This window comes from Ascidia mentula, chromosome 4 (genome assembly GCF_947561715.1).
Source record: "Ascidia mentula chromosome 4, kaAscMent1.1, whole genome shotgun sequence".
Lineage (NCBI taxonomy): Eukaryota > Metazoa > Chordata > Ascidiacea > Phlebobranchia > Ascidiidae > Ascidia > Ascidia mentula.
In genome coordinates, this window is record NC_138569.1 from 21,313,045 (window position 1) to 21,326,906 (window position 13,862).

The 13,862-nt window shown below is 40.0% G+C and overlaps 1 protein-coding gene across 1 annotated transcript; it reads right to left on the reverse strand.

Moving 5' to 3' along the window:
• Positions 1 to 9,959: 9,959 nt before the first annotated feature.
• Positions 9,960 to 12,651, reverse strand: LOC145898879 (ubiquitin-like protein 7). Its single transcript, XM_082987522.1, has 10 exons — positions 12,497 to 12,651; positions 12,300 to 12,431; positions 11,760 to 11,851; positions 11,604 to 11,688; positions 11,484 to 11,541; positions 11,283 to 11,409; positions 10,976 to 11,167; positions 10,652 to 10,770; positions 10,515 to 10,593; positions 9,960 to 10,179 (listed from the first exon to the last, which is right to left on the reverse strand). Exons 1-10 carry the CDS (start codon positions 12,645 to 12,647, stop codon positions 10,048 to 10,050), a joined length of 1,167 nt encoding a protein of 388 aa, XP_082843648.1. The 5' UTR covers positions 12,648 to 12,651; the 3' UTR covers positions 9,960 to 10,047.
• Between the last annotated feature and the right edge of the window lie 1,211 nt (positions 12,652 to 13,862).

The following is a 13,862-nucleotide window of genomic DNA, read 5'->3' on the forward strand; positions in this document are numbered from 1 at the left end:
TTTCTTCTGATACAAAACAAACAACCAACTGTTACACCCAAAGTGCATGAAAAGTTTTTACACCCGTTGAATGACGTCATTATTTAGGCTTTGCATGACAAGCATCGATATAGCCCCAATATCCACGACGCCATGACCAGCGAGCATGATTTTAGAAACCGCCTTTAAACGAACCGTCGCTTTTCTGAGAATGTTTTGTGTTTCTTTGCATCAATTCTTACCGCGCGTGATTGGTTAGGTGCCCTAATTAAGGTTGAACGTGGGTAGATAGTATGATTAAACCAACACGTTTTGCAGGGTATGTGGAATGAATGGAATTTCCAAATGCCATAGGTCTTGGGCGTGTTTATTTAAATTAGCTGCATCACAACATAATGCGAAATTCTCCGCAGGAAAAAGATACACGACAATGCTGAATTTTTGAAGCTGAATTTTTTTAAACGTCCTCATAGGATTTCTTCTCTGTGAAAGAGAAGGCGCTTAATTGTTGCTTTGTTTTGTCCCAATTATCTTTTATGCTTGCTGTGTTTCGGTTTGGCCAGAATTCAATTTTCGTGGTGGTTATTTGCCGAACTAATTATTCACGCGTGATGAAGCGTTTGTTAGTTGACGAACTTCGTGTTGTTCGTACGCCACTGCCCTTTCAATGAAATTACTTTCAATACGTTTGCACAGCATAATGCACGTAGGTTGCGCTCCGTGCTACACTTACAAAACTTGATTGAAAAGATTCCAATACGATTTTCCTAAATGCGGGACGTCCACTAGAGGGCAACAGAAAATGTTAGTTATAGTGGGTTTGGTGCTGTGGTTCTTTAGTAAGTTATTAGTGCTTATTTACGTAATTGTAGTCTTCAGATTTCCCTGTATGGGCTATGCTTTGTATAACGCGCTGTGTTTAGGAAAAGGGAGTTTACATCAAAACATCAGTAATTCAACCAACGTTCCATATGAATTGAAAACACACTTGATTTTAAACAGGTGAAAGTTACCACTAGGATTTTGATGGGGTCCAAAAAACCCTGTTTACGTCAGGCTCTCTGTGAATAACTTCCTACGTATGACAGACGTACAACGTGTGGGGCCTTCAGTCCCAACGCGTTAAAATTAGCTGCAGTTTCGCATGCACATGCAACCGACACGCTTACGGATACGCCCTTACGTCAAATCTAGCCTGGAGGCTCAACCGCAAACATAGGCTAAATTAAAACAGCGTGTTTTCGTCGGTGACGACGGTGAAGATTTTGCGTCTATTTACCGTTTAAGCGCGTCAGCCCCAAGGCGTGTATACGTTGAAGATTTTGTCAAAAATCTCGGATTAAATATTCTGAACACGGATCGGATTCGCTTGTTCCACGCGAAACCAAAAAGCCACACGCACAAATATACACACGTGATTCACCACTATTCGGTAAGTACCAACCGCCAGTTGGAAAGTTATGGCCTTTGATTTGTCACCATCCACCCGGTTCCTGGTGCCGGCGAGCACAAGGCGACCTTAAAAATTTTGCATATTTCTATTGCCAGAATATTTCCTGCGAAAACAAATGTTCGCAAAAGGTTTTTAGTTCCCATAAATGTGAGGCGAGTTTATGAGTAATCGAAGGTGACGTAATTCCAAGGATATCTTTACGCTTAGCACCATACGTATGTACTTCTATTTGTGATCTGTGTTTGACTGTGCGCTATACATATGAAAGCATTGTGGCAAAAAGTAAGCACACTTACCCCGTAGCCACACTTGCCAATGGGTAATCACGTGATGCGTAGCGGTGCAATAGGTGGCATTCTTTGCCTAAAACAAAACCAACAAAAAATTCCAAAACTAACAAAGCTTTGATGCATGTAGATAATGAATATAATTCCGGAATGCAGACCGAATGTAAATATCGTGCTTCATTCCAGACGTATCCGGATATTGTTAGAATAATACTCGAATCTGTCGCGAAACTTTTAACCGGATCCGGATATCGTTAGAATAATGACCGAATGCAAATATAGCGAAAACTTTTCGTCAACATTTGATGTCGTGTAAGTTTTTAAGCAGAGTTTTTCATCGTGTTTAGCGTTTCCGTATTTGTATTTGTATGCAAACTTTACCCAAGCAAAATATCGTGCACAGCAGAAACGCGATTCTGGCGCAAGGCTAGTTGGAAAGTTGTCAAATGCTTCCTCGCTACATTTCCGTTTCCCAAACCCATCGAAAAGTTCTTGGAAACTCGGCTTTGACGTCCACTCTTTCGGACATAACATAACAAATACGGGGTTTTAATCAACGCAGAAATGACTCAATAATTAACGTAGCGATTGGGCTTTGACTTTAAAGCCAAACAAAAGAAAATGCAATGTCAGCACTAAAATAGCTTCGTATTTCTGGGCATTGTTAAACAACTGGGTTAACGAACCCACAACAGTTATGTCACTCGATCACAGTATCGTGTTAAACTTAAAGTTTCATTTGTCACGTTTTAAACTGTACCGGAAAACATGGCCTGTGGTACTGGAATCAATCGCACGCAAACATTCTAACGGAAACCTAACTTGGCCGTTTGAAACAAGAAAGTAGGGTTTAACTCTACGTTGACGCAAGGGGTGAAAGGGGGCCATGGTCCGTGACTTACCATTTCGCAAGTTTTTATTTTTTGAATGTACAATTTTTGGTCTAAAGTACTTCAAAATATTATGCAGTTAATCGCGATTCGTTGTTTGTTGTTGCGCGATATGATTTATTAGCCGACGATTTTTGCTCACTTGCACTAAAAAGATTTGGGACCCGAATAAATTGTTTGGCCTGCTGAGTCAATGAAATCGTGTTTAGATAAGTAGCTGCTGATTGGCAGAATGTCATTCTTAATCTTCACACTTCAAAAGCAAATCCACATGTGGCAAATGGTTATTCCTGTCGCGTAACGTAACGGAAACTGAACATCATCACCTCATGCCTAAGACCGGTTTTAAAACCACACTTCGGATTAATCTAATTGGCTCTGCGGTGATAAGGAACGTTTCCTGGGGCGGTGATTAGCGGTAGATTACCGAAGTGTTGGTGGCGCACGCACAGCTGGTGGTTGTCATAATGCATCTGAGGTGATAACTCATCACCCACAACTGGAGGTCTGACATAAGAAAATACGCCGCCAAACTTGAGAGCGCAAAAATGTCTTAAAATTTTTGGCGCCAGACATTTTTAGCGGTTGGAAGCAAACTTATCAACACATGTGGTAAAGATTCACTATGAAAGATATCTGGTCGCTAAAGCAGAACAAATTCTGCCACTTGCGAGACACCGGGTATAATATCTCACCTCATTCACGCCACAAGTCACGTGGTTTCGTTATTTTGCTCAATCTAAATTGCCGGCACGTGAAGCTACATCTGACCCGATGTCGCATGTGTTAATGTACACGGAAACTAACTAGCTGTCCCTACAAAATGATCCAGTTATTAACCAAAACAACACTGACCATGACACATACCCAACTCACACGACCAACTGTCAGATCATACAAGGGGATGCCCCATTCATGCAATAAACCCACTGTAGCGGCATAAACCAGCCATTATCACGTGATAAAAAACAGCCGTCATAACGAATCTACAAGATTTTCAACAATTTTACTATTAGTAGGGGAAGCCATTAGGTGACCTTTGCTCTCATACTCACGTTTCACGTTGAAGTGCAATCGCAGAAAATTATGAGATGGCTAAAATGCGCCCCCAAAATACTATCCATCCTCAGCACTATCTAGTTTAAGAAATATGGCTTCACAGGCAAATCACCGCTCGGTTTACAGCTTTGTGAAATTTGCAGAAATGTCCAGTCTGGCTTTGCAAGGACACGCGTAAGTTCACGATTTTGCTGCTCGTAGTGAGGTTGAGCTCTTTAGCGAATTATTGTGCATTTAAACTCTCCTTTTGAACATCAACTACCTGTTGTTGTTCGCTATTGAAGCTGTTAACATGCGGAGAAACACCCTGTATAAAAAGTACCCATACACCTGTTCCGGTCGCTTGGTAGCTAACCGCAAATTCGCCAAAATTGATGATAATTCCCACTCCAGTCGTGTGTACAGTGTCAGGGGTTGATCTATTTTCGTCGGAAACCCTACAGAGTGGAGTCAATTGATGTCGATGGCTGCCACTGTGGTCTAGGGTTGTCCCTCGAGTCGCAAGTTCGAGTGTTTTCGCGTGCTTGTGACCCTTAACGAAAGTGCCAATTATTGGCCGTATTGTCTGCAATGGCATTTAAAGGGGGCGTGGTTTTAGCTGGATAATTTTGTTTCTTTCTGGCAATGAATGTTTATGAACCAGGGAGTTGTGCTGGAGAAGATACAGCGCTAAATACACGAAATATTTCCTCCCTGGCTTACAGATTAACTCAGGTTAGTATTTGTGGCCATTTGTGACCTATACATCAGCTGATACTACAATGTAAACAAATCTTCAAAACTGTTTAAGTATAGTATACTGTAGGAAAGCTACGACTGGTGACCATACGCACTCTTATCTATGCTATTCTGACTGTTTTCACTATCATTTAAATAACAATTATTTTTTTACCCCTTGGAAATAAATCATTTACAGTGGGGCTGAACCATTAGCCTGGTTGTCGAAAACATTTGCTTTTAAGTACGGTTATCTTGTGAGGTGGTTGCAATTTCCGTTATTTGCTTTCAAAGATTTTATCCAATGGAAAGGTGCGTGGCCCCCATTTCACTTCGACGAAAATTGTGTTTATTCGAAATATCGGATAAACAGGTGCAACGTGATATTAGTGGCGATGTAGTGTGACCTCTTGTCTTCACCCAAAACACACTAGACGTTGCAGATTTCCACGAAATGCGGTCTTACCGTCTCCAGCTTGACTTTGGTGTCATGCGATACGACTATATGTGGGCACGATGTTTGTTGCTACGTTGTAGTTTCGAGGAGTCAGCGCCGCATTGGAACGATCTTCTTCGTCATCAGCAAGTTTTGTCGCTTCATGTTGGCAAGATCCGCATGTTGATTTCACGTTCTCTGGTCGCTTGAATCACGTGAACCACTTGTTTGTTTTTGTTTACAACAACCGAAGATTGTCTGGAAGGAACTGTGATAATGTTTGCTTCCCACATTTCCACTTCTCAACGTTACAATGCCTCAAAATCTGGATCTTCGAAAGGATTTTTGACTGAGTAGTTTTGTTAAACCTGCCTGCTTCCAAAATAACTTGGGTGTAGGTGAATTTAAGAATGTTTAAACTGACTGGGGTATAAAAGCAATGGCGTTGCCTAGCAAATGATCCCGAGCACATCGAGAATTTACTCCGTGTGATTTTGGTTTCAGTGAAATTGTCGGTCGGGAAACATCAGTGAATTCTTTGACCCGTGTAACGAACCAACGCATATTGGGCAATATTTGAAAAATGATAACAGGCGTGAAATTGCAGCAATTGTTTGCAATCGTATATCGATAATTGTTAAGCAAACAAGACAACAACAAGAGAATACAAAATGTGATCAGCGTTTATTTCTTCCCCCAACCGGTTTACGGAAAAGCGGAAAAAACGTTTGTGGTTGATGCGAAATTCTCAACCACGTAAAATCACTTTAATCTTCGAGCAATAAACGCACATTAGGTTGGGAATTTGCTATGGTTCATTACCTGCTCGTTAATGCTGTGTTGGGAAGGATTCCTTGAACCTTAGGGTTTATAGCATATGCATGAATCCAAATTTGATGGAGTTGTTTATCGCAGATTTTATTCGTATTTCTGTACCTAAAACCTGGCCTGGCTGTTCACTTTTAAGCATCGACCTTTTCCATTTAGAGACATTGCTTGAGGAAACCAACATCAAAACTAAATGAGTTTTGCCAGAAAGTAAAACTTGAAATTCAAAACACGCGCTTTACGCGACAACAATTAAGTATCACGATAGTACGTTTGTTACAATTTTCTATTTTGAATAGTTGAAAACTGCAAATTAGTACATCAAGCTTACGTCTGAGTCATGTGACAAACGCAACCAATTTACTCAACAAACAAAAATGCAGCGAACTTTAAGCTCTAAACACCGCAAATTTAGAGAAAATTATCACCTTGCCTTGCAAGGGTGAATCATGGATAAGATGAAACATACTGGTGATGATCGAACAAGATATTGCGGTCGCTGCACCTTCCATCCTGGACCCGTTACATTCAAATTAGGAGAACGATTATCATCCTTTGAAACTAAAAATAGTATCACAACATTTCTGATGCCAACTTCAGCGAATTGCGTGGAAACTCCGCTGGTAAGGTTTGCTGCCAAGATTGAACCGCAGTCTTCCGTTTTAATTCCGTGCAACTAAAGGTTATTGTGGGCATGGGCATTAAAACTGGATGGTTTGTGGCGTTATAACCTCTACACTTAAAACGTTATTGCATTTTAATAACCATTTCGCTTTGCACGCAATGCAGAAGCTTACGGCTTGCGCTGCGGTGGACGTTTCAATGGGATCGGTAAATTTCAAGAAGACTTGAGCTTGTAAAAGGAAGGTGTGTATTTGTGTATTACCGGCTTAGTCCATGTAATCACTCAAGTAAATCGACTACCAGGGTGCACGAATTGTGGTTGAAATCATCAAATTATTCCAGTGGTTCTCAACCTATTCGTGCTGGCGGCTCCGTTTTGATGACGTCAGATTTGTCGCGAACCCTTTGGTTTTCATATTCCGAAAATAGGAGTTTATCAATCATATATGGCATGAGAATTAAGAGGTTGCCGCGGACCCCTTGACAACGGCTTTATGGACCCGCGGTTGAGAACCACTGGGTTATACTTTTATTGTTTGTGTCCTGACGCAGTTATAGCGTGGAGTTGAGAAGTCGTTTCAGAGCAACCGTATTTTCTAAATCTATGCACCGTATATTCTTGCGATAAAATAAAGGAAACTTTTACGAAAATAACGGTGTTCTTCTTAGAAAAAATGGCAACCGCATGTTTCAATAAACACCTTTACCTCGTAATCAAACACAAGAAACTACAACCTTTCCTCATAGTTAGTTCCAGTTAGTTTTCAGAGGTGACAATTTTTTCCCGGAAAGATAAGAGTTGTAAACACACAGGTATGAATTATGGCGATAAAATTTGTGTAAAATCGGGGAAAGCGCGTTTCATGGACGTTAAAGCAACACGTCTCGGTCCAACATTGCCTGTCCCATCCATTACCGGACGCCCGATAAGCGATCTCCGCGAGTCGAGCCACTCTTTCGACTCAAGTAAGACCGATGTCTAACCTTGGGGGGTGGCGGAAAATTTCTCAGCCACTTACGACTTTGCACCAACCCACAGCATGTACACAAATATATGGACAGCTTCGTCCTCAGTTTCTATTGCATTTTTTTGTTCGTTTAAACTGGATTTTGTAGTTCTTGGGAAAGTCGGTTCTTGAAACTTCCCAAGGAAAAATCGAAATATTTGAAACTTAAAGTAGAGCTGGTGATGTCCGATTTTGCAAATTCTATTTAAAAAAAAAATACACATGAAAACTCGCGATGACAACATGTATTGTAAAAGTTTAAATCATCTTCAATATGTTAGAAAAAAGCAAATATACTGCCTTTTGGCAAGTATGTCCGGTTTTCCTGCCCCCGCAGCGTTAACACTTGCACTAATTGTACTTTTTGCTCGATATCGCTGGGCGAAACAAAAGTTGACTATAGTCAAAACTATAAGTAATACGTGACGTAAACTTAATTTTGTTCTTACTATTGCGTCATAAACGGCATTGAGTCAAACTTAATGGAACATATTCGTGCTCATATTGCCTAGCCCAGCATATATTTGTACATTAGGATGCAATACCTTAAAACATATTCATAATGAGCAGCAAGACAAACTGAAACCGCAGTGGAGTGTTTGCAGACGATGTGTTTGTTGTAAATGGTCAGTGAACGTGTGTGGCTGATAAATAGGCTGGTATCAAACGAGATCTGGTGGCGGTAGCCCCACCATCAGTACACAAAGCACCCTTTGATCGCTTCAATACATCACAAGGAAACGTGGCGTAGCGATACTGGGTGTCTCGGACCACCTCTCGATATCGCATCTCTTGACTGCGCGTCATTCCATCTTCATCAGGTATCACGATTCTGCCACTCGATGGAACAAACCGGTTTCAATTTCCAACCTCGGTTCGTGTTGTGTAACTCCGGCTTACATAATACTACATAATTACGAATCCGCCGCATTTTTGTGAGACTGGCAGGCACTGTTCGCTTGTCAGATGCAACAACCGCCGGTTCAATTATTTCTTGAGAATATTTATTTTTTAAAGAAACACGCATGATTGTTTCCCCTTGCTGCGCGCTACAAAATAAACACTACAGTTTGCTGTGATTTATGTTTCACTGTTTTTATAGACACACGCAAGCATTGAGAATCGTATTTATGTTTACTGCCACGCAATAATTATGCTGCCAATAACCGGTATAGCTATAGTTCTATTTTATTTAATTAGTTTAACTAAGCAATTAAGATTCTGCTCTTTGTGTGGACCTAACATTTTCATATAAGATATCATAAAAAAACACACAATACAATAGTAGACTGACAAAGGCGAGTACGCACCCCACAAAATCGAGAGCATTGGTGGTAATTTTTAAACCGCGACAAAACTTGATACCACGTTTAGAGAGATAAGGGAGCGATTGAAGTAACGAACAGACCGGAATTCGTGGCAATCTTATCGCCATCTTAAAAAAACTGTGTCGAACGCCTTTTACATTATTGCGGAAAGTTTTAAGTTCTCCTTCCGCGGAGATGAATGCAACTGGAGTTTTAAATCACACATGTGGGAGCACGATGTTCGTGAGTTGATTTAGGGACGTGGGAATGGAAAATAAACGACCGCGACACGTTCGGATCCAATTTGTAATTTTGACAAGGAGAAATTTGCCCGCTTTTCATTTCATTGTATCTTTGTGACGTTCACGTGTTTTTTTTGCACAAACTTGTGCGCGAAAGTTCGTTGTTTAAACCCTTCATCCTACAAAGTTGACATTGTGGTCTACTTCACTCATTGCTTCGAAATACTGCCGAGTTATCAGTATACCACAAGTAGTATTGCGTAAACAGAATACCCAATACACACGACAACGGCTTTTATATATTCTGATGTTTCCGAAGGTCGTTATTTAAAATATCTCCAAAAAGATGTTTCGTTTTGTGAAAATTTTTACTCTTTGTGATTTAAAATAATGCAATAAAATCAGTACAGAGCGGCCACTATAGCGTTACGCGGAAAAAACGCACAATCAACAATGCACCGACTTCCGTAATTCCTCCATTTCAATGAGTTTATTTTTTTGTACCAACCCGAAACCTTGATCCTGAACTATGCCAACATTACTGTGCTCTCAACACCATGTTAAGACTTGGAATCAAAAATCATTCCCAAGATAAAACGTGTGTTTGCGAAAAACCTGAGCCGCCACAGGTGAAAAGCACCCCTAATTAGGCGGGACGTGTGCCAAAAAAACACGAAAAACAAAGGAGCGACTTCGAAATGATTCCTTAGTCGGGCATGTAACGATTCAAGTTTCCGTTTAAATTGTCCCACTTTCTGACGCACGCACGGAGCATGTTAACAACGATAAGTCAAAGTCTCCGTGCGATAAAATCCATCTGATATCTCGGATCATATCGCAAGCCTTTGATCTCTGGGTCGACGCACATGTATTGTGTTTGCATGCTTGGAACAAGGGAAGGCGTGGAGATGTGGTCATTGATCGATCATCTCAACGAATGATTCGCCTCTTTTCGTAGAACTCTGCTTATACCTTGTCAGGCAAGTTGCCACACAATTAGAGGCTTTACCGAGTGCATGTCGTTCTTATGCTACACGATATTTTTGTCATGAAGCCGCACTTTCTTAGAAACGGTTTGCGAAATTGAACCGTTCACGCAACACCTTAACCAGCTGAGCACATATAGAGCGTGCATGTTTATTTTTAAGAGAAAGCAAACACAGAACTTGTACTTTATCGTTAGGGAGAAAGAATCGTCTCAATATCTTATATCGAAGTTTACATATCATCCATTCCAGATGCAAACAATATATTAACAGCAGCTTGAACGTTTCCCCCCGCCGCAACCAGAGCCTGTCTGCTCGCTTCTTCGTCGTGAATTCCCATGCTTCGAAGTTGTTCAAGACCATCCTGATGCAATGTAAAAGGGATGCTTTGTGTAACATGCACGCAAAACGTTAAAATTTACGTTTTCTTACGTCATTAGGTCATTTCTTGGTATTTACAACTAACCCCAAAGCATTGGCAACACAATATTTATGAAAAGGAGGATTACATTTAATTTCTAAGAAAGATCTTTTTTATAAGCAACGAAACCTTTTTGTTGGGATTTTTGGGTTTTACCATAGCGTTTTGTGGTCAGTAGAATTAACGTCTTGTACTGATGACATTTTGTTTTTGTTGCAAAGACAACCTTATATATGTGGTTCATATTTGAAAATGCCAGGCGCAAAAAACTAACTTACCTGCATGACGTTTTCAGGAATTTGAACATTACTTGGGTTGTCCCCGCTTGACGAAGTGTCCGAACTCACAGCACCGGCTCTGTTAACATTTCTATGTTAGTTACATAAAGTAAAAATTTAGGTTGAAGTCAACTTACTGGGCAAGAGCTTGTTGCATCGCCAAACTGAACACGTCAGGTGCCGTTCTTGTGGCGCCACCTTGCGACGGCGTTGCACCACTTCCAGATCCGGTAGAAGGCGTTGCTGTTTGCGAGTTCTGTATTCAATAAATTTTGCCTGGTTTGTAATGTTTAAGTGTAAGTTGTCATGGCAGTTGTGTTTGACAAACTTTTTTATGTGCATTTACTATAAGTTTGTCACAAAACTAAGCATTTAAATCCCTACAAATAAATCAACTCATACATCTGCATTAAACAAAGGCCAATCATAATTGTCATCAAGTACTTAAACCAAATTCATACCTGAATACTGCCACTAGATGGTGTTCCCATCGGTGATGGAAATATTCTACCAGGAGCTGGTGAGTTTGCAAGGGACAAAGCTTGAGCAAGCTGATTGGATGTTATGATTGGATGTGATATAATGCTCTGATTTCTTGGCGAGTATGCAAGTGGTGATGGTCTGTTAGGTCCTCTTGCGGATCGTGAAGTGCTCTTCAACAAAATCAAAACAAGTTTGTTTGGAACAAATGACAATCGGAATACATGTTGTCAACACGCAAGCATTTTTTTGCATTCCAACAAATTTTACAGTCAATGTTACGCTTACTGGTGTGTTTTCTGTATCCATGGTAACTTCAACTTGGTTGCTAGGTGATAAAGTGGAAGATTTTGTTGAGACTTTGTGTGAAATTTCAATGATGGCAGCCGCCAATGCATTGTGAAGTTCATACAAACTAAATCAATTGTAGAAAAATAAATGGTCAAACAGCGTCAACCTGCCATTAACAGTTTTAAAACAAGTTCTTACTTTTCGCAATTCTTTGGATCAACGACAGTGGCAAACAGGTCTACATTTGATAAAACATCTGTGACAAACATAAGCTAATTATATGGTTTTCGACTGTCACAAAAACATATCAGAAATTACCAAGAGCAGTGGTATCATTTTTAATGCCAGGTGTTGAGTCAATGACTTCCTGCAAACTATCTTTGTTTTTCAAAATTTTCATCACCTTAAAATATTGACAAGTTTAACTTTATAAACACAAATGTGTTTAGTGGTGTGAATGACAAGATTGCATACAGCTTTGCGACTTTTCCATTTTTGATGTCTGTTGTTTAGCATGAGGTGTAGGCCAGCCATACACATCTTAAGCTCCCCAACATCAACATTTGCTGAAAAAAAATGAACAATTTTGTTTATTTAACATATATGTCTTCCGAGGGTTGCCAGGGGGCCACATGAATCCGTGTGCTATGTGATTTATCAACTCAAATTTAAAAAATGATAATTCTCAACAATTTTAACAGGCCTTGAAATATGCTTTATTAGTCATTTTTTTTGTGGCAAACAGAATTGCAATGTGACAACTTCTCAACAAAAACACATGTTTAAAAAGAACCAAGATTGAAAAGTTAGACATTTACATGTGACTGTTAACTGTGATTTCTTTTGTTATGTGACTATCAGAAAGTGTTTTATTGTTAATGAAGCAGCTAATTTTTTTGCTTTGATTATCACCAATTTTGTTTTCCAATCTGGTCTGTGACTACACTCCGAAGAATTGTAAACCACTGTATTAGCATGTATTAGGGTCAGTTTAAAATGCAGTAACTGCATTACCTGGTTGTTGTTTTGTGGTTTCATGTTTAGGTTTATATAGGACTTGCACATCACATCCACTTTCAAACCCAGTTTCATCGCAAAGAAGAAAATCTGCACTTGGTTTAATGCGTCTTCCACAAAAAAAGACATCTGTGATTTTTGAAACATAATATGAACTTTAGTGAGCATTTAAACCAGTCTCAATTATGTCGTACCTATATCAGTTGACGGCGTTCCAAGTTTTTGAGAAACAGAATCTAACAACGCTTGTCCATCGATGTCACTTTTATCGAAATCCAGTCTTTCCTCATTAAAAATTTTTTTATCCCGGTAATCGAATAAACGAAACTTCACCACCAAAGCCATGTTGTTTATTTAGCTTTGCTCAGAAAGCTCTTCACGCAAAAAAAAAACGAAGGCGCAATATCACTGTGATATAAAAATATTCTCGAGTTTTTTCAGACAAAGCAAAATTGGTCACAAAGAAGGTAATCAAGCGGAACGAAATAGCGAATTCCTTGTTTAGGGAAATCTATCTTACATAGAAATATCATACATTTTGAGGATTTTTAAATAATTTGAAGAATTCAGAAAGACTTAACATCACGGTAAAATTCCTGTTCAATACAGCAAAAGACAACAAAAACATGGCGTATATTTACGCGTCAATGTTTGTTCATATTCTTCGTTTTCTTCTCTTTGAAGTTGCGGCAAGCACTTCATCTAAAGTCGGCTCTTTGACTATTTCGCTCACTACTTTGTTGAAAATCAAACCGTGGTCATCAAATACGGATTTCCCAAGCAACAAGTTCCAACCTATTTCCTCCAGTCTGTCCATTAACTCCACGTTAAACCAGGTATACCATGCAGTTATCTTCCAACCGTCGCCAGGTATTTTGATCTCCACTGCGCACATTCCCTTGCTTCCTCTTGGAATTGACGGTCGAGAGGGAATGTCTTGGTGGTAGTGAATCTTGCAAACCTTCTTAATTTGTCCGTAAACCTCTGCCAACTGCTCGGCGTCAACTATGACATGTATGTATCTTATTTCTGCAGCGTGTTCCTCTTCAAATGTCGGCTGGGCGTATATTTTCAAGTGGACCATACTTAGTTGCATCTATGGTGGACTATCCAAACGCAAACAATGTTATATAACTTTGATTATAACCGTTTTCTACTTATATTTCAATGAAAGAAAGTTGCGAAAAATGAACAGTAAGCATAGACACACAGAAGCCGATATTTTGTCCTGATTTTGCATCCTATTTTGCAATTCCATCCTATTTTGCAAACTATCATAGGCTACGCAAGCTACTGGTCCAGTCGTTCTTGACAACAATACTCAAAAGACTTTTGTTGGCACAGGGTCTCGCAATCACCAGACCGGAACGCTGAAGTATAGGGTTAGATTACAACAGCAACACGCATGGTAGAAATCATACGAGCTGTAGGTTATGTTGTAGCCAACATTAAACCTCAAAATTGAGTAAGGCCGGGTCCACACTCACGCTTTGCGCCGGCGGATTCTTTGTTTGTTTCATTATACGCCGGCGTGCGGGCGTACGCTCGGGACATTGAAAC

Excerpts from the sequence above, each read along its gene's own strand:
- LOC145898879 (XM_082987522.1), bottom strand. The coding sequence starts at position 12,647 with ATGGCTTTGGTGGTGAAGTTTCGTTTATTCGATTACCGGGATAAAAAA. Across the intron at positions 11,168-11,282 it reads TGGATACAGAAAACACACCA|AGCACTTCACGATCCGCAAG; the intron begins GTAAGCGTAACA and ends ATTTTGTTGAAG. Across the intron at positions 10,594-10,651 it reads ATGCAACAAGCTCTTGCCCA|AGCCGGTGCTGTGAGTTCGG; the intron begins GTAAGTTGACTT and ends AAATGTTAACAG.